At 56.9% G+C, this 21,105-nt stretch overlaps 11 protein-coding genes across 11 annotated transcripts; 6 read left to right on the top strand and 5 right to left on the bottom strand.

The window, feature by feature from the left end:
* Window positions 1–696: 696 nt before the first annotated feature.
* Window positions 697–1,876, top strand: P884DRAFT_204274 (uncharacterized protein; the record flags this gene model as incomplete). The annotated part of the gene is made up of 3 exons (XM_069438565.1): window positions 697–1,183; window positions 1,351–1,516; window positions 1,648–1,876. The coding sequence occupies 3 exons, from the start codon at window positions 697–699 to the stop codon at window positions 1,874–1,876; spliced, it is 882 nt and encodes a 293-aa protein (XP_069296235.1).
* A 292-nt stretch (window positions 1,877–2,168) lies between these two features.
* Window positions 2,169–2,900, bottom strand: P884DRAFT_330850 (uncharacterized protein; the record flags this gene model as incomplete). Its single annotated transcript, XM_069445702.1, has 2 exons — window positions 2,649–2,900; window positions 2,169–2,322 (listed from the first exon to the last, which is right to left on the bottom strand). Exons 1-2 carry the CDS (start codon window positions 2,861–2,863, stop codon window positions 2,169–2,171), a joined length of 369 nt encoding a protein of 122 aa, XP_069296234.1. The 5' UTR covers window positions 2,864–2,900.
* Window positions 2,901–3,267: 367 nt separating this feature from the next.
* On the bottom strand, window positions 3,268–4,105 carry P884DRAFT_271024 (uncharacterized protein; the record flags this gene model as incomplete). Its single annotated transcript, XM_069442398.1, has 3 exons — window positions 3,268–3,341; window positions 3,461–3,497; window positions 3,554–4,105. The coding sequence occupies 3 exons, from the start codon at window positions 4,103–4,105 to the stop codon at window positions 3,268–3,270; spliced, it is 663 nt and encodes a 220-aa protein (XP_069296233.1).
* A 465-nt stretch (window positions 4,106–4,570) lies between these two features.
* Window positions 4,571–5,101, top strand: P884DRAFT_204419 (PRA1 family protein-domain-containing protein; the record flags this gene model as incomplete). The annotated part of the gene is made up of 1 exon (XM_069438575.1): window positions 4,571–5,101. One exon carries the CDS (start codon window positions 4,571–4,573, stop codon window positions 5,099–5,101), a length of 531 nt encoding a protein of 176 aa, XP_069296232.1.
* Window positions 5,102–5,181: 80 nt separating this feature from the next.
* Window positions 5,182–6,543, top strand: P884DRAFT_261547 (uncharacterized protein). Its single transcript, XM_069441568.1, has one exon. It carries the CDS (start codon window positions 5,515–5,517, stop codon window positions 6,376–6,378), a length of 864 nt encoding a protein of 287 aa, XP_069296231.1. The 5' UTR covers window positions 5,182–5,514; the 3' UTR covers window positions 6,379–6,543.
* Window positions 6,544–6,546: 3 nt separating this feature from the next.
* On the bottom strand, window positions 6,547–8,059 carry P884DRAFT_330848 (uncharacterized protein). Its single transcript, XM_069445701.1, has 2 exons — window positions 7,370–8,059; window positions 6,547–7,271 (listed from the first exon to the last, which is right to left on the bottom strand). Exons 1-2 carry the CDS (start codon window positions 7,749–7,751, stop codon window positions 6,757–6,759), a joined length of 897 nt encoding a protein of 298 aa, XP_069296230.1. The 5' UTR covers window positions 7,752–8,059; the 3' UTR covers window positions 6,547–6,756.
* A 2,460-nt stretch (window positions 8,060–10,519) lies between these two features.
* P884DRAFT_278851 (uncharacterized protein) lies at window positions 10,520–11,379 on the bottom strand (the record flags this gene model as incomplete). Its single annotated transcript, XM_069443234.1, has 5 exons — window positions 10,520–10,536; window positions 10,764–10,909; window positions 10,958–11,193; window positions 11,223–11,320; window positions 11,361–11,379. 5 exons carry the CDS (start codon window positions 11,377–11,379, stop codon window positions 10,520–10,522), a joined length of 516 nt encoding a protein of 171 aa, XP_069296229.1.
* A 571-nt stretch (window positions 11,380–11,950) lies between these two features.
* On the top strand, window positions 11,951–13,486 carry P884DRAFT_204083 (uncharacterized protein; the record flags this gene model as incomplete). The annotated part of the gene is made up of 1 exon (XM_069438550.1): window positions 11,951–13,486. The coding sequence occupies one exon, from the start codon at window positions 11,951–11,953 to the stop codon at window positions 13,484–13,486; it is 1,536 nt and encodes a 511-aa protein (XP_069296228.1).
* A 1,465-nt stretch (window positions 13,487–14,951) lies between these two features.
* P884DRAFT_278849 (major facilitator superfamily domain-containing protein) lies at window positions 14,952–16,681 on the top strand (the record flags this gene model as incomplete). Its single annotated transcript, XM_069443233.1, has 2 exons — window positions 14,952–15,963; window positions 16,179–16,681. The coding sequence occupies 2 exons, from the start codon at window positions 14,952–14,954 to the stop codon at window positions 16,679–16,681; spliced, it is 1,515 nt and encodes a 504-aa protein (XP_069296227.1).
* Window positions 16,682–17,233: 552 nt separating this feature from the next.
* P884DRAFT_310398 (uncharacterized protein) lies at window positions 17,234–18,553 on the top strand (the record flags this gene model as incomplete). The annotated part of the gene is made up of 4 exons (XM_069445184.1): window positions 17,234–17,671; window positions 17,848–18,015; window positions 18,069–18,183; window positions 18,260–18,553. Exons 1-4 carry the CDS (start codon window positions 17,445–17,447, stop codon window positions 18,551–18,553), a joined length of 804 nt encoding a protein of 267 aa, XP_069296226.1. The 5' UTR covers window positions 17,234–17,444.
* Window positions 18,554–19,545: 992 nt separating this feature from the next.
* Window positions 19,546–20,915, bottom strand: P884DRAFT_246470 (PITH domain-containing protein). The gene is made up of 3 exons (XM_069440470.1): window positions 20,815–20,915; window positions 20,121–20,686; window positions 19,546–20,043 (listed from the first exon to the last, which is right to left on the bottom strand). The coding sequence occupies exons 1-3, from the start codon at window positions 20,891–20,893 to the stop codon at window positions 19,693–19,695; spliced, it is 996 nt and encodes a 331-aa protein (XP_069296225.1). The 5' UTR covers window positions 20,894–20,915; the 3' UTR covers window positions 19,546–19,692.
* Window positions 20,916–21,105: the final 190 nt, after the last annotated feature.

Genomic DNA, 21,105 nt, shown 5'->3' with positions numbered 1-21,105 from the left:
TGCCCACTAAGGTATTTATGCTGCACTCCATGTTCTGATTATGGCCGACTGCGACTTCCCTAGCTCGGAATGCCCTTGGTATTGTGCTGCGCTTCCTGAATGGGGTGTTTGTGATGCCTTAGTATTGTTCCTGAAATGTACGGCTGCGGAGCACCTGAAAGCATCCGATTCCTTCACAAAGGCACTCGAAGGAACTCTTCTGGTCACTTTGGTGCTTGGGGTCTGGATTAGACCCTAACCCTTATGCTACAAACAGCAACTTTGTTTCTAATCCGCCGGCAGCTTCATTTGGAAGGGAGGGGCGTGGGATGGCTCCTTACCGGAAGCCGGCCCGGGGATATCGGTCGGCGACCCCACAATTCCAAACTGGCGACACGGAAGGACACTCCCTTGAGGAAACGGGGCTTCATGGGGCAGATTCCGCCATTGCGGGCGATCATTTTAAACTCTGTGCGCGGTGCGTGATGCCGCTCGCCAAACACGCCATAATTCAGCCGAAATAAACAAGATCGACATGCCGCTGCCTTGATAAGACGATTTGAAAATGGGGGGATCTCGAGTGAATGGGGATATATCAGGGGGAGGGAACCTCCATCCTGGAGAAGAGTGAGAATGTGTTTGTGTCGTCATCATCAGAAGACGAAACGGGCCCCGAGCCTGAAGCTACGGGATTAGTTCAAGTACAACAGAGGCGCCATGCACTCCACCACCACGCTCCTCAGCCTCCTCTCCGCAGCCGCGGCAGCCAACGGCGCCTCCCTGCCCCGGGACAGCGTGTGCGCCGCGGCCGCCGAGATCCAGTGCCCCATCGTCTTTGACGGCCGGGTCAGCGCCGACGCCCAGCCGACCGACTTCGACAGCGCCAGCACCTCCATCTTCAACCCGGACTACGTCAAGGGCAACAGCCTCAAGTGGAGCGATATCCTGCAGTTCCCCGACGCCGGAACCGCCCACTTCGACAACGAGACCCACAAGCCCTTCGAGGTCACCCTCAGCGACGAGAGCATTTTCCAGTCCCAGCAGGGCTTCCGCCGCGCCGGCCTGCAGTTCAACGGCGACACCAACAACGGCAGCCCCGGCTCCCAGGGCGTCAAGACCATCCACTTCAGTGTCAAGATCGACCCCCAGCGGGCCCTGAACCTGAGCCACGAGTATATCCTCGTCTGGCACGAAGCGGCTGATTGTATGTCGTACAAGTTCCCCTCCACCCCCAACAACTCCCCCCCTCCACAGCACCCTTTATATTGTCCAAAAAGGAAAGAAAGAAAGAAAGAAAGAAAGAAAGAAATAAAGAAATAAAAAGTAAGAAATAAAAACAAACTGACAAATCCTGCTTTCTTTCGTGATTAGACTCGGCCAACCAGTTCAACTTCGAGACCGGCACCATTATCGGTCAGGAGGGTCTCCCAAAAGACACCTACAAGGTCCTTAACCGCAACAACCAGCAGATCTGGTCGACGCCCATCCTCGAGAACCAGTGGCAGAACTTTGCCATCACTCTCGACTTCAACCGGAAGTAAGTCTCGCCCTTTTTTATTTTCCCCTTCCCCTTTCCCGTTGGGGTCTTGTCGGCGAAGAGAACCTTCCGGAAGGACCCACTTTGCTCTCAAGTGCCAGCAACTGACAGGGGCCGCCGCCCTTCACCAGCACTCTCCAAGTGTACTACTCCGAGGCCGACGAACCCCTCGAGAGCGTCACCGACGCCGTGTCCAACAACAACGCGGGAGAGGGTCAGTACCAGATCGGCCTGCTCAAGAAGCCCACCGGCACCGACGACGTTGTCAACTCGGGATACCAGGAGAGCGGCATCGACGAGGGTCTCATCTACGGCAGCCTGTTCGTCGAGGACAGCGCCAACGGGTGCGTCTCGCTGTAAAGAGAGGGGGCCAGCCTCCTTTCTTCCATTCATCACTAGAGCGCTCAAGAGATATAGACTTGGTTGGCTTCCTTGGCTTCTGTATCGCGCGGACAAGAAATCTTACTTTCTTCCAAAGACAAACAATCAACTGCCAGATGGCCATCTCTCTAAACATGGCTCATCCCCCGCCACCTATCTCTCTCCTCGGTGCATCTCTCATCGTCACGTTCCTGATATGGTTTCTTGCCTTTTCTTGCCCCCCCCCCCTTTCCCCTCCCCACAAGTTCCTCCCTTTTCCTTACAACAGTTTTCATAGAATCCCTGATGCTCCATCCAACCCCCTCAAACCCCAAAAGGTGCCCTTGCTCGCCATCTCGATGTCCCGCGGAGGGACGGGCTCCAGCGCCTCGTCACGCGTGTGCCTGTCCACCTGCGGCACCACGTTGAAGTAGGCGCCCATCTGCCTCCGTCCAAGCCGCAATGCCCTGTCAGCTACGAGGGGTCGACATCGGCGCCCATCGTCCTCGTAAATCAGACCCGTCGCGGGCCCTGTCTTTTGGAGACCTCTGTCTGTGTGTTTGGGAAGGGGGGAGGGCGGGTTCGTGGGAGGGGGCGTTGCGAGAGACGTATACCGGTTAGAGCCACTAAGAACTAACGTATGAGCTTCGAAGCGCGTCACCACAGAGTCAAGGGAAACGGTTGAGCAAATTGGAGAGGAGTTGGGTGGCGGCGCCTCAATGAGCTCCAAAAAAAAAAAAAAAAGAAAAGAACAAGGACGACGACGGCTGACGTGATGAGCATTGTGATGGCGACGGTGAGGATGGTGACCATCGTTTCATTTCGATCTCCAGCGCTTCGTTTGTCACTTAGGTTGTTGGGTCTCAGTGACTTCATCCCCCATGATGCGATGAATCGGTTTGCGTGTTCCTCCACTCTAGATTGGGAAGGAAGTTCAAGAGTGCGAGAAGCAGTTGATGGGTACCTGTATTGGCTGCAGGTCACCATTACGGTTGTCCAAGCTGGAGAGAGCTGAAGAGAATCAAGGATCGAGTTTTTGAGGGAATTACGTATGACCAAGAACCGCTGGTTATTTTGCGCCTTCCTTCAGCAAGAGGACTCTTCCAAGCACGCTCAGCTGCACCTGCTCTCCAGGTTTTTCGGTAACTGCTTCTACTTCGAATTCGCTCAGGCAGGGCAGCTACAAACCTTTTCAGAGCCTTATAGCCCGTGCCAACATAAGACACATGCGAAGATGGTTTTCATCATCGCACAGAGACATCCCACCATACGTAAATCAGTGACATCGACGCTTTGATGTCCCGTAGAGAGGATATATCGAACATACTGCTCTCGTAAAGTCCGGTAACCTTCCGTGAAGAGCTATTGGGCGCCCGCTTCTGGTGTAAAACTTAAACGACGTCTTTCAACGACAGAATATAGAACGCCATGCGGTATTTCGGTAGTTCCAGGTTCAGAGAGATGCCTTGCAAAACACCCTAGTTACGTTAGGGCACCATACAAAGCCGAGCGTCCAGGAGGAGGCGCCGAGCGAGGAGCAGCATCTCGCAGTGTCAGAATGATAGCCCTGCTCATAGTCCTTACTTGGGTGTTGGCTGATCTCTACAGACAGAGTTAGGCTCTAGGCCAGTGATACAGAGTCCTGTCCTAAGTATATCCACTAGTAGCACGACACACTGAACTGCAGAACTCAACGGATGACCATGCGACGGGGAAGATGCCATGTGTACGTAGCCGATCGGGCGGGCTCAGGCATGAACAGTCCGCACGGCCACCGGCCTCCTCGTCGACATGCAGTCGGTCGACGGTCGTCCCGCCCCGCTGCCGGCAAACGCTCTCCGCCTTTTCGATCTCGGATAGTTTGCAGATGCTGACTGGCAGAGCTGCAGCAGCTCGATTCTGCGCAGAGCCTGCCGCCCCACCGCCAACGCAGCACTTGGCAGCTGGCAGCTCCCCTTCCCTGGACGCATCCTGGAAGCTAGAAAACCTGGGGTCTGCCCGCAGTTTTTCCTTCCTTCTCTCCTCTTTTTCTTCTCTCTTCCATTCTTTCCACGGCCTGTTTCTGGCCAGCTTGCGGTGGACGCCGGATCTGGAGAGCGAGATTGAGTGGAGCCGGCTGCTCAGCGGGTCGGGCAATAAGGTACCCAGCCCGGAGTGCCCAAGGAACCAGGGTTCGGCAAACGACCGTGGCGCTGGGGTCTCCTTGTGGCCCGTTTCGGAGATCACCATTTCAGGGCCCTGGTCCCAAGAACGGCGTCCGCCACTTCCCTGTCGCAATCACGAAATTTTTCCTTCCAGCACGCTGCGAAAAGGAAATCACGGAGCGGGCGTCGTCATCGACTTCGCTTCGATTACGTCTCCCAGCCAGGCAGCAGGTACGCAAAAAGCCCAATTCAGCCAAGCTCCATTGGAAAACGCAACCCAGTGGGTACTGCGCCGAAAATGCGCTACCCCTGAGCGGACCACAAGGGCCGCTTTATTTTGATTCGTGCCGAAAACTGACACCCGCGTTTTTGCCAGATCTCGCAATTGAGAGCCAACAACAATACGACGCCGTGTAGACGCCTTCCTTCCGCCGCATCGCGCTTTGAAAAACAGCGACGACACCGAGCTACTGCGACTGTCTCTGCAACAGATCTCCTTTGCGCATTCTGTCTCAATTTTCTTTGCTCCGTCAATACACCACTTCCCACAATGGCACGGATACAGATCCCGATAGACGTCTTGACGTCGCGCCTGAACCTCAACGAGCGCTTCAACAGCGTGCGCTCTGGGTCGCTTGCCAGCCGCTTCTCGAATATGCGGCCGTTGTCCGAGTTCTTTGACGTCAAGCGCGTCAGCAAGCCCGCCAACTTTGCCGAGATGCAGTCGCGCGTCAACTACAACCTCGGCCACTTCTCGAGCAACTACGCCGTCGTGTTCGCCATGCTCTGCATCTACGGCCTGCTTACCAACTTCTGGCTGCTCTTCGACATCATCTTCGTCGTCGTCGGCATGTTCATCATCGGAAAGCTCGAGGGCCGCGACCTCGAGTTCGGCCAGCAGCGCTTCTCGACGGTGCAGCTGTACACGGGTCTCTACGTCATCGCCATCCCGATCGCCCTGATCTCGGGCGTCTTCGGCACCATGATGTGGCTGATTGGCGCGAGCGGCGTGGTCATCCTCGGCCACGCCGCGCTCTTGGACAAGCCGATCGACGAGGCTTTTTCCGGGGAGGCGGTCTAGGTGGTCGGCCGCGAGCTCCCAAACCTGCGCCCCCATGGGGAAGACCATCGAGGCGCGAGAGGAGGACGTACGGGGCGCGCCACGGGGAGGAGGAGGAGGAGGAGGAGGAGGAGAGGTGGTGGGAGCTTGGCCAACGGGTTGTGGAGGAGGTGGATAGCCACGATGATTCGGAGACGCAGGGCGCCGGGCCGGCAACGAGGGCATTGGGCCATCGGTTTAGCAGTGATCCGCTTCGAGTTACGGGGTTAGCTCTGGGGAATAGGGACGGTAATTCTCGGTCGCGGAGGGGCTATGCACATCAGAACGAGGAGGATGACGTGACGACGGATGAGTCGGACGAGGATTCGGACGAGGAGGATGGCGTTCGGCTGCCCTTATTGGACCCGGAGGAGGAGGCGCTAGCCGACGCGGCGATGGCCCGGATCCGACGGGCCCAGGCCAAGGGCAAGCAGGACGTCAAGTTGACCAAGGAGGAGCTGGCTGCCTATCAGCGGCGGCTGCAGCGCATGGAGATGGAGGCGCGCAGACAACGGCGGGAGCAGCGGGTTGCGATTCCCATCTCGCAGCTCGATCCGAGTTTCCGGCAGAAGCGGCCATCAGCGGAAGACGATAGCCCTCCACCGCAGCAGCCCCCGCCGGAGCCAGGGGTGGAGCGACACGCAACCTATCCACCCATGGGCTACTTCCCGCCGCCCTCATCACGCAGCCGACCGCGCTCTGGAACGACATCATCAACAAGACCGCCGAGTCGCGCCGCCACGGACCGCGAGCAGAGTTCCTCGCCGTTCACGTATACCTACGTCCGCGCCGAGCAGCCTGCGACGGTTCACCAGCCGTCAGAAACGGATCCTTTCCAGTATATGACGGCAGGCACACGCACGTCGTACCATGCTGCTGCTTCTGCTGCTGCTGCTGCTCCTCCTCCTCCTGCTGCTGCTGCTGCTGTTGCTGTGACCGTGCGGAACAGCATTGCGGAGGTTGACGACATCTACGCGAGCTATGGCTCCGGAGGTGGCGCCAGCCGCCGGCACAGTGGCGAGCCGTCGGACGACGACGTCGACGATCATCCGCGCGGAGCGAGGGTCGTCTCCGGAAGCAGCCGGTCACGGCACAAAAACGGCGCTGATACCCGGCGAGAACCAGCGCCGGAGCCGCGATCGTCTCGTGATCGGACGCCGCCCCCAGTAAAGATATCATCCGCGGCCGTGTCCTCTCCGGTGGCGAAGCGCAAATCTATATCGGGCAGCACCAAGTCCGGGCGGAAGAAGGGAAAATAGTCGTTTGTCGTCCTCATCGTCGTCTCAGTCCAACGCTCACTCAGTCTGCTGTGCGGAAATACCCAGTGGTCGAGTTCTACTACCCCTAATGATTGGTGGGAAGGGAGGCTGGCGTTTTAATGATAGACTCGGATTGTGCTTAATAGACCCGTTTTGTTTGGCCCGTAACATCGGCTCTCTTGATCACTGTGTGTCGCGCATTGAAGAGATAAAAGAAATCTGCTTAAATGGTCAAGCATGCCCAACGCCCTTTATAGCAACTAATGTTCCACCCACTACCCTAAGACGTATCCAGTTTCCATCACTAGTCATCTCTCTCGTCATCATCGTCATCATCGTCATCGTCATCACCGATCATCATCATTCCGTTTTCGTCAGTCAGTCAAACATTTTGGCAATCCCCTTGAGCCCATCCCTCCACCCGTCGCCACCACCACCACCACCCCGGCCGCGCCCGCCGCCATAGGGAATATCATAGTCCCTCTCGAGACTCCTCCGCTCCCACTTCAGGCCGCCGTCGCGGCCCCTCTCGCCGCTGGCCTTGGCCACGCCGCGGGGCCCGGAGGAACCTCCGGCGCCGCTGACCATGCGGACGGCCTCGCCGACCAGGCCGAGCGAGTCGCCCGCGGCGCCGGCGCCGGCGGCCCGGGCGGCGACGCCGAGCATGCGCTCGAGAAAGGGGGGCAGGCGCAGGCCGAAGCGGGCCAGCAGCGCCGTCAGCGCGCCGCCCGTGACGAGCGGCATCAGCACCAGCGTGAAGACCTTGACCGGGTGCCGCTTGGCGTAGTAGAGCAGGTCGCGGAGCAGGCGCCGGAGCTTGCGCACCAGGCGGGCCGTGAAGCCCGGGCGGGGGGATCGTTTGTAGTACGAGGACGACGAGGTGTGCGGGCGGCCTGTTGAAAAATATATATAAAAAAAAAGGGGGGGGGGGGGGTGGGTTAGTTTAGTTGGCCAGTTCAGTTTACAGTTTCACTTTGCCGTAGGGACTTACCAAAGTTGCTGAAGAAAGTGCTTTTGGAAACGTTGGGGAGGCTGAAGAAGGAACGCGCGCCGTCGCCGCCGCCGCCGCCGTCGTCATCGTCGTGGCGGCTGCGTCGGCGGCGGTGGTGGTCGTTGCCGTAGCCCAAGTCGTCGTCGTCTTCTTCGCCGGTGCCGAAGATGGAGGCGGCGACGCCTCTTAGGGTGTCGGCCACCCCGCCGTCGCCGGCCGCGCCTACCGCCGAGCGGGACGACCGGTGCCGCGAGCGGGAGCGCGAGCGCGACTTGCTGTGGTGATGGTGGTGCGAGTGGCGGCTGCTGCGGTGCGACTTGGACCGCTTGGAGTGCGAGGTCCGCGCCGAGAGGACCGACGCCGCGTCGTCGAGGATGCCCATCCTATGCTATGCGGATTTTATTTTGTGGTGCTGTTATGAAGGACGCGACGTCGGCTGCCTCGGAGCCCTTTGGAGGCTGTCGTTGAGGGCTGGGTCCAGAGGAATGGAAGATCAGGGCTCGGCGGGTCGTGGCATGCGCTGGTTCGAGCGTACGGAGTACAAAATGTAGTTATTCGTACTTTGTAGCCTCGTGTAGCCAATTGATGCGCTCCAGGATCAGAATGACAAGGCCGCGCCCTTCCAAGAAAGAACAGAGACGGACAGGGCAAAGATACTTTCATGTCGGTGCCCTCGACGAGGGGAGCCGGAAGGGGTTGGGAGGATCCCAGTCACCGCAGGAAATCCATGAGGCTGGGATCAGCTTTGCCCGCAGCTGGACCCCTGCTCGGTCAGGGGCGGTCCAAACGAGGGCTGGCTGGGGTGGTGGGGGTTGCAACGGCGCGGGGATCAACTTTAAAAATGTCGGCTGGCACCCTAACGCTATACGCGGTAAGTTTTGGGACAGCTAAGGATTAGTTATCATTTTAGCACTGTAGGTATTGCTCTCGCCCACAAGATTGAGGGGTGTTTTGCAATCCTAATCTATGGGGGATGAGCGAGACCGAGGCTAGTACATTTCTCCAGGTTTTGCATTGAATCTCTGATGTCGAGCTGAGTTGTGCGAGATAAAGCATAACTAGTTAATGCGTTGTCTGATAGGGAAGGAACTGTTGATTGATCGGGTTGTTCTGGTTGCCGGAAAGCGCGAGAACACCTGTAGGGACTAGGAAACTGGAATCATGGTTCAATTGCCTTCGATGTAGTATCCAGAGCAGACTGGAAGAAATGTCCCAAAGGAAGGCTTGGACGTTCTCCTCGGTCGGCCATTCGAGTTGCTGGTGGATTTGTCGGTGTTGCAATGGTGAGCGTCGGTCCAAGAATCGAACAATGTATTAAAGATATGCTCAGAGCTCATTTCGATCTCGGTGTCGCCGCCCCGACCAGATAAGCCGACCGTTCACCTTTTTTCTTTTTTTCTTTTCGTGTTCACAACCACAAATTTCTGCCGAAGTTTGGCAATGTGTGGTAACTCTGGCTTGAAGTTGAGCGATGCTGACCGGCGTGACTCCGCCTTCGCTCGCACATACTCTCGCTGCATCTGCCGTCAGCATTTGATTTGTTGAACAATATCAGCGATAGCAGGGACTTTGCCAGTCCTTAAAGAGTCATAAAAGATTGACGTTCGATAAGTTTCTTACTGCGGGAGGCGGGAGTGGGGCGTGCAACACCACAGGAGATTTGACTGAACTTGTATCCCTTGGCTTCGATTCCTGCTCTCATTGGAGCTGGACTCTTCTCTCCCAGCAACGGATTGCATACACGTATATAGGCTTCTTCCGTTCTTGCCTTTGCCTTTGAGGTCCGGCTATCTGGAACCATGTTGTCACTCTACTACTATCTCTGCTCCTTGACCTCCTTGACAACACTGGGAGTCGAGGCTGCTGTAAGTTACTGCTATCCTCAGATTATAGCACTTTATTGTTTCCCCTCCCTTAAAATTCTGAGCGTATTACTCCTAATCAACACCGACTGCCCAATTGGAGTCCCTGGTTGAAGATGCAGGAAGAGCGTTCCTCGAATAGCTCGAACGAGTTTGCTCGCATTAATAATAAGAGTTACTGGTACGGAGGACTTCCCGGTCGTAGTGTACTGTTCAACAAACCGGGTTCCCCGCCTTTTTGTGGGGTGGCCTGGAAGGCTGTGGTTCGGACTACGGATTATTCGATGAACCCTACACTAGAAAAGGTAAGTCTCGGCCAAGCTGCCTTTTGGGTCATTTCGGCTCTTATTAAGGACCCTGAAGACTGGCGGGTATCACCGGGTATCCAGTTCCTGCTCAAGAGCGTTAACCTTTTGAAACGACTTGATTCAACGGATAATTCTCCTTTCTCAAGTGATTTTCATGACTTCCTTCCCTTCCTTTTCTTCTTTATTTTCCCTTTCGGCCTTTCGACCGCTCTTCTCTTTCTGCAACCGCAATGACCGCCGGCTGGGCTTGGGAGTGCCGGCAGCTTGCCAAACTCGTCTGGAATGACCGATTCGATATTTGGTTTCGAGTTTATGCCTTGTTTAAAGCTGCCAGAAGGACCTTCGGCGGCTGGGACTCTGGGCGGAAAACACTATACGACCTCATTATTCAATAAATCATGCTGTCATGCTCCCCGTCACGCTCACTGGCCAATTTTCTCTCCTGTATGGTACGTACATACGTTGCAAAGCTGTCAGCCAGTACCGACCAAAGCCAGTAGTGTTCCCCGTCACATGCTCACAGGCCCTCCGCTACTAGCAGCGAACTGCGTACACAGTAGTGCTTATGTGAAGCATCGCTGAGGTCACAGCTTTACCCACCCTCCCGCTGTCTCCGAACCTGGAAGTCGTGCTCGGCCTTGCTTCTTGGCTTCGACGCTAATAAATCAAGAAAGAAACCAGGGGTCAACCCACCCCGCCAAAACCATCCCGGCAGGTCGCCTATCGAATTCCCAGCTAGCCCCCTCATCTCATGCACAAGGATTGCTATTTTTTTTTTTTTTTGTTTTATTATTCTCTACCCCGTAGTACTCCGTAGTAGGATACGGAATACGAAGGATAGAACTTCTTCCATACATACATCAGGTAACACCTTTAGTGTACGGATTCAACACATATCTTATCCTCGCTACGCCGAACACTACCTCCCGGCCAAGGCTCGGGCACACAAACCCGACTGCAACTCTCCAGTGAACGGCACGCTACCATGCGGCCGAGACTGGTAAGCGTTAAAAGAGGGGGGGGGGGGGGGGTAGGAACAAAAAGTGTGACAAAAAGAGACGAATAAATTGGGCCGCTGCAGGAATAAAACGTGGCCCTCTCATGCTAAGAATAGGACCCCGGAGCCGGCCGCCACGTTCCATCCACAAGCCCTTGCCTGCTCTGCAGAGTCCCTTCCGGTGACCTCACTGACCTCCTCTCGGACGTGCCTGCCTAATTCACAACCAATGCTCCCAAAGGACCCCCCAATCTGCTCGTCATCCCGCTCACCGCACCGCTGGCGGTGCCCCAGCCGACGAAACGCCCCGAGCTCCTCGCCCCTCGCCCTGGTTGGGCCTCGACGCTGCCAACATGGTTTCCCTGTGCGCTCGCTCCCCTCGTCAGGCGAAAGGGAATGACATGAACATGACCAAGCCCACCATTGCCCGGCGGTCGGTAGCGTCGGATCGGCCTTAGCTCCTGCTTCCTGCTCTGGCCCGGGCCCCGCCGAGCCAACGAGTCCCGTCTGGAATTTCTTGTTGGGGAAGGTTTGGAACTTCCACCTCATCACATCTTGCTCTCCAGATGAGCAAGGGGGGCGCACTTCATTTCCATGCAAGCCCGCATTGCGCCGCCTGGGAACATCGGCCTTCTTGATGATATCCCGCCCTCCCCCCTTGGCTCATTTCCGATATGTTGCCCAACTCCGCTCTCTGGAACGGTCCTGTGCAGCGTGGAGTCTATCCTAGGCCTGAGGAACAGTGGTTTCTCCTCCTGCTTGATCTTGTCGAGCGACAAAATCGCTAAAGTCTGCGCCAGCCCCAAAACCCTGCCCTCGTTCACTTCGTATCTGCTGAGCCATTCTGTCAGAGCTCCCATGTTCTTTCTTCAACCACTGACCTACGAGCACATGACGCGAGACCACGCAGGGTGCTGCGTTCCGCCGATTTGTTTTTATTTTAATTTCTTCTGCATTCCGTCTCTCTGACTGCACCTTTGGTCAGCTTGATTTCTGCTCCTTATTCGCTGCTGAATCATCGACTTCGATCAGTCCTGCAATAAGTTGTGTCTTCTCTGATACAGACTTGCCCAATACGCCAGCACCACGGAATAGTCTGACTCCGAACGCCCTAATCAACGCTACGACTTTCCCCTGGCGGTCAACGAGAGTTTGCCGGCATTTTCAGCTTCAGTCAGCTCCTTTTCTGAGGTGGCTTGTCGTTCAAGGCGGCTCAAACTGAAGCGCGGAGGGGATCTTCAACGTGGGTCACTGAACCAGGAGGCTGGGCCGGATATATTTGGAGAGCCGGCATATCTCGGGAAGAAGAGCCATCTGGCTAAAGGCAGACCGGTTCGGCGACGGAACCCAGGAGTATATCTTGGCTGTGGGACTTGATCGTCGTGGAAGTGCACCTAGCCGGACAGGCCCGACAATGCACCATGGGCAGTCGACGCCCGGTTGCTGCTTGGCGCATGGCCCGGCCCGGTTCACCAAGTTCCAGCGGCTTCCCCCTGAGATCCGGAACATGATCTGGGAGTTTGCCCTGCCCGAGGCACGAGTATACGAGGTCCTGGACGCGCCCAACGCTAAGTGGCAGACCGCGCCTCACGAAGGGCTGATGTTCGCAGATGTACACCCGGAGCCTCCGCCGCCAATGGCAGCCGTGTGTCGAGAGAGCCGGTCCATGTTTATGCATCACTACAAACCCCTGACATTAGGAAAGACGACAAAATACGTCGACCTGTCGCGGGATGTCCTGCTCCTGGAATCATACCTCCTCATCAAGCGGCTGCACCGGACTCTGCACTTTATGAGTCAGATCCCGCTAGTACGGGACAGAATCACTCAGCTTGCCCTGGGAACGTCTTACGGCGTCTACCCAGGCATCTACCACCCCATGATGGATCGGAAGTCATACCGGAACAACATGGGCAAGCTGTTAGCATGTCTGGCCAAATTTCCGCGGCTCGAAACGCTCATCTTTGTCATCCACCAGGAATATCAGCTTGAGTCTGCCCTTCGCTTTCCGGGAACGCTGACCCCAATGGCCCCGATGCCTGTGCCAAAAAACGCGGCACTATATTCGGCATATGGAGTTGTGCCTGCAGCAACTCGCTGCCCATCACCGCCCATGATCAAAGACGAAATCAAGGCCGAGTCTTCTTCCCACTCAATCCCCGCAAGCCCAACAAGCCCAACAACAACAACAACAGCAGCAGCAGCAGCAGCAGCAGCAGCAGCAACGATTACAGAAACCTCACCAGCCGGCCTTCCCACACCAGCTAGCAGCACCACCAGCTCACCCTTGCCACCGCCCACGCTGCCGCTCCCGTTGACACCAGCCCTCGAACAACAACCTCCGTCCCCTCCCCAGCATCTACCTCTCCAGCCGCAGCAACACCCGCGACGAAACCAGCTGCACACAACTCTCGTGCCTTTTTCAAAATCCATACCGTCATCATCACCAGCAGCGGCAGCAGTACCATGCGCCAAGATGGGTGCTGAAGAGTTTATGTACTACAATATGAGGGGGCGCTGGGACGAGTTTGACGCGTACAAAGCCTACGTGGAACCGGGTTCCCCGTCAACTTCGGCGACGTTTGCGGATGGGGTTGAGCGTCGCGGGCGTTTGGGTTTTGCGGGGCGGGGTCATGATGAGCAGAGTGGTAGTGGTCGTGGTGGGAAGAGCAGGAATGGTGGTTGCAAGTTGCGTTGCGCTGGCAACGGTGCTGGCAGCCCGGGGCGCAGGAGGGAGGGGGAGAGGGGTGAGTGGCGCGACCCGTGGCCGACCAACAACGACTGGAAGTGGTTCAGACGCCGGTGGGTGCGGGCGATGATCGCGGCTTGCTCGCCGGCTGCGGATGCGGGTGCTCCAAGCTTTGGTCTGGACGGCACCCAGATGCCTAGGTGGAAGCTGAGGGGAGCGAGCCTGCTCTGGAGATATACTCGGGACGTTGTAGACGGTTAGTGAAGTTTCGGACTGTGCGTTGTTTGTGGCTTGTGGCCTGTATCATCATCTCCGATGGGAAGCGCTGCCCTTTCTTTACGGTGGGGGGCCGACAAGAACGGAAAAAGGAGAAAAGACGGTCGCTTAGATCTCGGTTTGTGGACGTGGGCGAAAGAAGAAAAAAACAAAAAGGTTATCATTCGTTCATAGATCAAAATAGCGTCGAGCTGAGTCGATGACTGCTACAGAGAACCTTCGTTTGCACGAAGAAGATGACAACCAGCAACCAATAAAGAAGGGCATGGAGTGTTCGACCAACCTCAAATATCAGGTGCCGTGTCGACGAAAAAAAAAAAAAAAAAACCAACCTGCCAAAGATAATCCACAAGGACATGGTGACGTTCTCCCCCTCCCTCCTCCCCGCGTGTAACCATACAATTCCTCGAAAGGTCCTTTCTCAGGCGTGGGCATAATTAGCAGAGAGAGGTTCGTGCGACGGTGTCACTTGACGAAGGCGTGGTCATCCGCGCATATACGGATCCGTATGTTCTGTACCCCGTCACTAACGCTATGTAGGTTAGGATTCCTCGGTTGCCCAGGATTGATCAACGCGGCGTGACTAGTGTGACTCCTACTCGCAGCGGTTCGTAGGTATACGGATTATACAGGACGACACGGGTGCGCTGCCCGACAGGTATCATACTGATTAAATGGCTGAGAGGAAGGGCCGGGACTTGATAATATCTAGACCAGTGGCCAACACCGGAGATTGCCGGCGGCGGGAGCATGAAATGCACCTCCTGCTGCAGGATGGATCACACAGCAGGTATAGAGCAAGTCCTGATCCATCGCGGCAGGACTCGCGGTTGCCGCCTTCCGAATGCGGCAGTTTGACCACCTCGCGATAGGGCGCACAAGATTGACGATGCCACCGCTGCTAGAGCCCTCCCCCGTAAACTGCGCCGTCGTCTGCTGCCCCGCGGGTCTTCGGCGGGTCCGTCAGGCGAAAACACGAGTGCGCGCCTCAGGGTCATCGACATGGTATGTATGTACTGTACCTTAGGCACACACCTGCTTACGTATCCGTAGCAGGATGCAGCTTCCTCCGTGGCCCGTTGTCATTTCCGCGCCGTGTCGCCGCCCCACTGGGATGCTGTGACATCGCGCCAAGACGCCATCTGAAGGATTGTTGTCATTGGTCAATTGCTTGGTCAGATTCCTCCCCGAACTTTCCCTCCTAGTACGGAGCAGTAGCGGCGCCCTACGCCAGTCGTGCTTGCCTGTCAGCTCCACGGCATCAGCGCGGGGGAAAAATACCAGAAATGGGAATACGGAGGAAATAAGATCAGAACAAGGGGACGACTTCGTGCTTAAATCGGTTCAAGCTCAAGAGACGAGACGGTCCCGGAAACAATGCTGACGGCTACAGCCCTACGTTTAGCAGTAAGATTATTCGCAAAATAAAAAGAGGTCCAACAAAACAAAAATGAGGGACGACAACCGCGGCGTCAAGGACGCCACTGAGCAGACGCCGCTCCTCGACACCGCGGAAGCGGCCCCGATCAACGAGAGAGCCGAACATGTTCAGCACGGCAGTGACGAGAACACCGATGGCGAGGGCAAGCCGTTACCCGTGTGGCAGATCGTGGTCCTCTGCTACGCCCGCTGGGTCGAGCCCGTCGCCTTCTTCTCCATCTTCCCCTACATCAACCAGATGGCCAAGGAGAACGGCCGGCTCGCCGACGCCGACGTGGGCTTCTACAGCGGCCTGATCGAGTCGCTCTTCTCGTTCACCCAGATGCTCGTCATGATCCTGTGGGGCAGGGCCGCCGACCGCTTCGGCCGCAAGCCCGTCCTGGTCTTCTCCCTCATCGGCGTCTCGTGTGCCACTGCGCTCTTCGGCATGGCTAAGACCATCTGGCAGATGATCCTGTTCCGCTGCCTCGCCGGCGTCTTCGCCGGGACCATCGTCACCATCCGCACCATGATCTCGGAGCACAGCACCTCCAAGACGCAAGCCCGCGCCTTCTCCTGGTTCGCCTTCGCCGGCAATCTCGGCATCCTGTTCGGCCCCCTGATCGGGGGCTCCCTCGCCGACCCGGCCCGTCAGTACCCCGCCCTCTTCGGCCGCGTCCGCTTCTTCCACGACTACCCCTACGCCCTCTCGAGCTTGGCCGTGAGCGCCATCGGTTTCTCCGCCGTCGCCGTCACCGCCCTCTTCGCCGAAGAAACGCTCCCCAAGTCCCTTGCCGCCGCTGGCCGCCGCCGCGCGACCACCGAGGAATCCGCCGTTTCGAAGCCCGGCGCCCCCTCCATTTGGGACCTGCTCAAGTCCCCCGGCGTGCCTATCGTGCTCTACACGTATGGAGTGATTGCGCTGCTCGCACACTCCTACACGGCCATCGTTCCCGTCTTCTGGTTCACCCCCGTCCGTCTGGGCGGTTTTGGCTTCTCCCCGCTGCAGATCTCCCTCATGCTGGGCTTGACCGGCTTCTCCCGTATGTTCCACTGAACCCATCATCTACTTTCATTTTTACCGTTCTTTGCTTTCTTCCTATTCTTCAGTTGTTACACCCACACCCCCTCCCCCCCCCCTCCGGGGAACTTCTCTCTGGGTTCGCTTCCCCGTGACGGCGCGCCAAATTTCCAACGTCGCACCCTCCGATATAACGATCAGGAATTGAAAAGTCCGCTGACAGTGCTGGCTGGGCAGAGGCCGCCTGGATCCTGCTCGCCTTCCCGCCGCTGCAGCACCGCATCGGCACCAACGGCGTGCTGAGACTCTGCGCCGTCTGCTACCCCTTCTTCTTCGCCGTCTGTCCCATGCTCAACGTCCTCCTGCGCGCGGACACGGCCGCGTCCAGGACGGCGTTCTGGATCGTCGCCCCGGTCCTGCAAGGCTTCGGGTCCGGCATCAGCATGTCCTTTACGGCCATCCAGCTGTCCGTCAACGACGTCTCCCCGAGCCCCCTGACGCTGGGCACCCTCAACGCCGTCGCGCTGTCCATCACCAGCGGCTTGCGGGCCTTTTCGCCCGCCCTGTTTGCCGGCCTGTTTGCCGTCGGCGCGAGGACCCAGTTGCTGTGGGGCCATGCCATCTGGGTGCTGATGGTTGCGATGGCGCTCGTATTCACCGTCATCAGCCGGTTCCTGCCGGACTATGACGAGCTGAAGAGGCAGAGAGAGGCGGCTGCGGAGCGGGAGACGGTAAGCTAGACATGGAGCGGCATTCTACGCCACAACCGCCAAGCAAAAACAAGAAGCCTTGCACCTCTCGGACGCCGGGTTGCCGACTGTCAGTTTCCCCGGGACTGGCTAGCTACAGGAGGAGAAGCACATGGGGTGTCTTCCCTCCCTCCCAAGCTAGTTCGGAGAAAACACGATGACCGTGCATACGCCCTGGACACGCGTGCATGGAACCCAAGTAAGGCTGTTGGCGCAGACAAAAAGGTAAAATGCTCACTCCCGCCCGAAGGCTACCAAAGATGTCGAGGCCAGAATAGTTGCAGGCTCGTCCGAGTCTTATCTTCTGTGTGTGTCGAACCAACAAAGATGGGGAGTTCAGGCGGTACATCGTTAGTCCATCGATTCCTCAGTCAAGCCCACACGTAGCCCCCATGGCTGAGGTGTCAAGAATGCCTGGCTCCAACATCTAGCGAATAAAATATTCCAACAGCCTTCACAGTGATGACGGTGAAATTGGTTGGGTTGCGAACCCGCCGCCCTTTGTTCTGGCTATTCAGCATCTTTGCTATCAGGTGAACCTTCATCGCTGCGAACTGCAAAAGGGGAGAATATGAAAAGGAGGTTCATATATACGCACGAAGGGGCAGGGGCGGTTAAGGGCGCAGGAGCATCTTCCCCCCTTTTCCTCAGCTGCTAAAGCACGTCGGGGATCTCCCTGCGTCTTTGACGCTCCAGTGTCAAAGAAGCTCGAGTTGTATATAGATTTGAGCGTTTCTTCAAAAAGATCGCGTTAATGAGTCCCACCACAAACAAACTTCGTCAACATCAACAACAACAGCAACTGCAGCAAGGTATGCCATCTTTTGGTCGCCAGCAGGGCAGAGGCAAGGCCGTTGGGCCCGATTCATCTGCCGCGGCCGGCGCCGCTTTGAGCGGTCCGGGGGCTCCCGGCGCTGGCGGCGCCGTTTCGGACTCCTCACAGTCGGGTCGCAAGCGCAAGCGCGGCGAGGCCTCACTCTTGTAAGCTCTCGATCTACGTACTATTTTTTTCATGTTTAGTTTCCATCGATCGAAAAAAAAAAAAAAAAAAACCACAAGAACAGACTGCTTGTAGTTCGTCAAGCTGCGCAAGTCGCTCGCGCACCTCTCGAACTTATCCCGTCGCTGACGAATAATTCTCTAACAAAACAACCTAGTGCCTATGACAAGCGCGCGGTGCGCGACGTGCCGTGCCTGATGTGTGTCAAGTCGGCGCTTTCGGGTCGTTCCTCGGGGGGTCGTTCCTCGGGCGAGTGCCGCAACCACTCGGGTCCCGGCAAGCGCTGTTACCACTGCGCCAAGGGTAACCACAAGTGCCGAGAGGTGTAGGTTCCCCCCATCCCTCATCCATAATAAAACTTCGGAGGTATATACATAGATGCGTTTTCATCGGATTGGAGCTGACTTGGTTGATTCTTCTCTTAAGTCCCGCGTCGTGCGTCTCCTCTGCCAAAGAACTTACCAAAGCTCTGAAGGTTGATCCGAAACACTCTGTACACACATACATACCTGACCTTTATATACATACATGCTGTAGCATAATGCTGACATTGACATACTTTGTCATAGAAGTCCAAGTCGTTGCGGATCATCCTCCGCAATGACCTAGAAAGGGCCGGCGTCGAAGATGACGACCAGCCGAGGGAGGACAACGAGGACGACAAGGAGCTCGCGAGCTTCACCAAGATTGGGCGCGCGGTATTCGAGGTGATCACCGAGGTGAACGCCATCAGGAAAATGAGAACGAGACGCGCTGCTCTCGAGCAGCTTGGCTTGGCTGCCGCCGACGAGGGCGACGACGACGGTGGACTCGACAATTGGCCCGGGCGCGACACCCAACGATACCGATACCCCAACTGGTGAAAGAAGCAGGCTAGGTAGTTAATAATCTTTTTTCTGCGTTTCTGACACCTGTAACTTGTAGAGCGACAGTCGCTCTTGTATCAAGCGTCTCCCCAGACTTCGAGTCGCAGAATAATCGGATACCATAGCGGTACGGGGTAATCGTTGAAAGATACGGATAGTTCGCCCCAGCTAGCGGTGGAGAATAATTTTTCCGACTCGGCACAGAATCGAAGTTGCCGACCGTGAGCTGAAGCCCGATACCCTTTGGGGCTGGTGTACAGATTACAGTACGTGTACTATAGGTACGTACTCATTGCGGATGTCATCGGAAGCTTGGATCCCGGTCCGCTTGGGCCGGCGACAAAAACGGAAAGTCCGAGCTGGGAACGGACTTCGGAGGACTGTTCTTCCGGCAGAGCGCAAAATTTCCTGCCGCCTATAAATTCAGCACCAACCAGCGTCTGCGTGCTCAGTTCTGATTCTTTTGTTTTGGTGTGCGGCAGTCCACATCTCTACTTGACCTTCCCCGGTTGCTTCGATTCCAGTCTCCTTTCTAGCAAGGGAGACTCTATGGTACTCGTTGTGTCAGTTGTGGACGAGAGCGATCATAATTGCAGGCCCGCTTTCGCGTCAGTCAGTCCATCGAGGAGAACCCATTTAGGGGCTGGATGGTGGCGCGAAGGTTGGACATGACCACTAACTATTAACGTCTCTTATGCGAAATTGAATCTGGCGTCGCTGGCTTTAGCGGTTAGGCGGGGCGGCGTGTAATTGGGACTGGCCTCTTCCCTTGTTGTCGTGAACCGGAGTTTCGCCCGTCCGTACTCCGTATACAAATTGGTTCAGCAGCCATGATCTAGAGCTGTGACGACTGACGAACATCCATCGTCATCACTTTGCTGTCTTCGAACCACTGTGGCAATGTGGCATTTGGTCTGTTCGGCGTGCGTTCGAATCGAGGCTGGCTAGTGTACCAGAAATCGGAAAAGCGCTTCGTCCGCGCAATTCAGCGTTCAACGAAAGCCTGTCCTGGAACATCTATAATAACGTCCCGTGTTCGTGCCATATCTGCCTTCTATGTGATCATTACTCATAACTCTTTTCAAAGTCGCGCTCACAGGCGAGCGACCAACCCCTATTTTTGCGACCAACCCACCTTACTCGCCAGGCTCGTCGCCAATCTTCTCGAGCTTGCCCATCTCCCGCTTCTCACCCGTCTCCCCAATCAACCTCACCCTGTCCAACCTGGTCTTCTCCCCATCACCGTCGCCATCCACGACGAACAAGACGAGGCTGGTGATGTTTTGGAACTTGACAAAGCGCAGAGGGATATTCGCCGTGCCCTCGGCATTCCAATCTTGCTCCGAGAGCTCGAACTCCTGAGTCGCGCTGAGATCTTCCGCCTCGTCGAAGCCCAGATTGTGCGGCTTGTTGGTGAAGAGCTTGATTCTCCGGGGCCTCAGCGGGACCTCTGCGTCGTCGTCATCGCTGGGAGGCAAGGACGTAAGCTAGAACGACAGGAAAAGGAGGCAGTCAGCATCCTGCGGTGCCGGTCCCCCGATTTCGCCCCTTCGGGGTCGCTTACCTGAAGGGTATGCAGCTTCAGCATCGACTGGAAGGGCATGAAGAGCAGCAGCTGCTCGTCCGTGTCGCTCTCGACCCAGTCCTTGGCGCCGCTCTTCCCTCCCGACAGCGCGCTCGGCTTGGACGCGTCAAACAGCACCCGCACGTTCCCGGCGTCCGGGTCCACGTTGAGCAGCTCGCAGGACCGTAACTCGATCTGGTCCGTGATGTCGTTGTAACCGCGCGGCAGCGCGGCGCCCCGCCAGTTGGCCTCGCTGCTGCTGCCGCCGCTGCCGCCGCCGCCCTCCTCGCCGCCCCCGCTGGCCAGGTTCTGGACCTCCTCGCTGAGCTTCTTGACAACCGACTGCAGCTTTATGGGGTCCGCGCCCTGGACTCGGTCGGCAACATTGCCATTGCGGAAGATGATGAAGGTGGGGGTCGTCGTCACCCTGTAGGCCTGCGCGACGTCCTTTTGCTGCTCCGTGTTGACCTTGGTGAAGGTGACCAGGTTCGGGCGTGACAAGGCAAGGGAGAGCTGTTCAAATACGGCGGCGACCTGCTGGCTTGCGTTGGATGTGTCGGTGTAGACTGTTGGGGGGAGCAGGTTGGTTAGCCCATGTTCTCCTGATTGCTTACACTGACTGGGGCCGACACCACCTTGGCGGGGTAAAAAAAAAAAGCAGGGAGGGCAATCGATGCTTGCGGGATGTACTTACAGTTTGCCACTACGAGCTTAGAGCCCCGCAGAACATCGTTGAACTGCGACGGCGAGGAGATGTTGACCGTTTTCGACATGTTGGGCGCGTTTGTTTCTGAGCTCTCGGAACAATGACCGCGCAGGTTAACTTTACCTGCTCTTGGGGGGGAAGAACAGCGCGGGGCACTCAGCAAAGCCGCGCTAGTACTATTTCGGCTAGCCTCAAACCCCAAGGAGCCAAGAACCACCTCGGGGATTATCTTCTCGTTTAGGAAGCAACCAAACAACTCGGGCAATCAGATCGAGGGGC

Source organism: Thermothelomyces heterothallicus, assembly GCF_042370625.1.
Source record: "Thermothelomyces heterothallicus CBS 202.75 unplaced genomic scaffold P884_scaffold_17, whole genome shotgun sequence".
Lineage (NCBI taxonomy): Eukaryota > Fungi > Ascomycota > Sordariomycetes > Sordariales > Chaetomiaceae > Thermothelomyces > Thermothelomyces heterothallicus.
The sequence above is the reverse complement of the archived record's forward strand: the minus strand, read 5'-3'. Positions and strand labels throughout refer to the sequence as shown.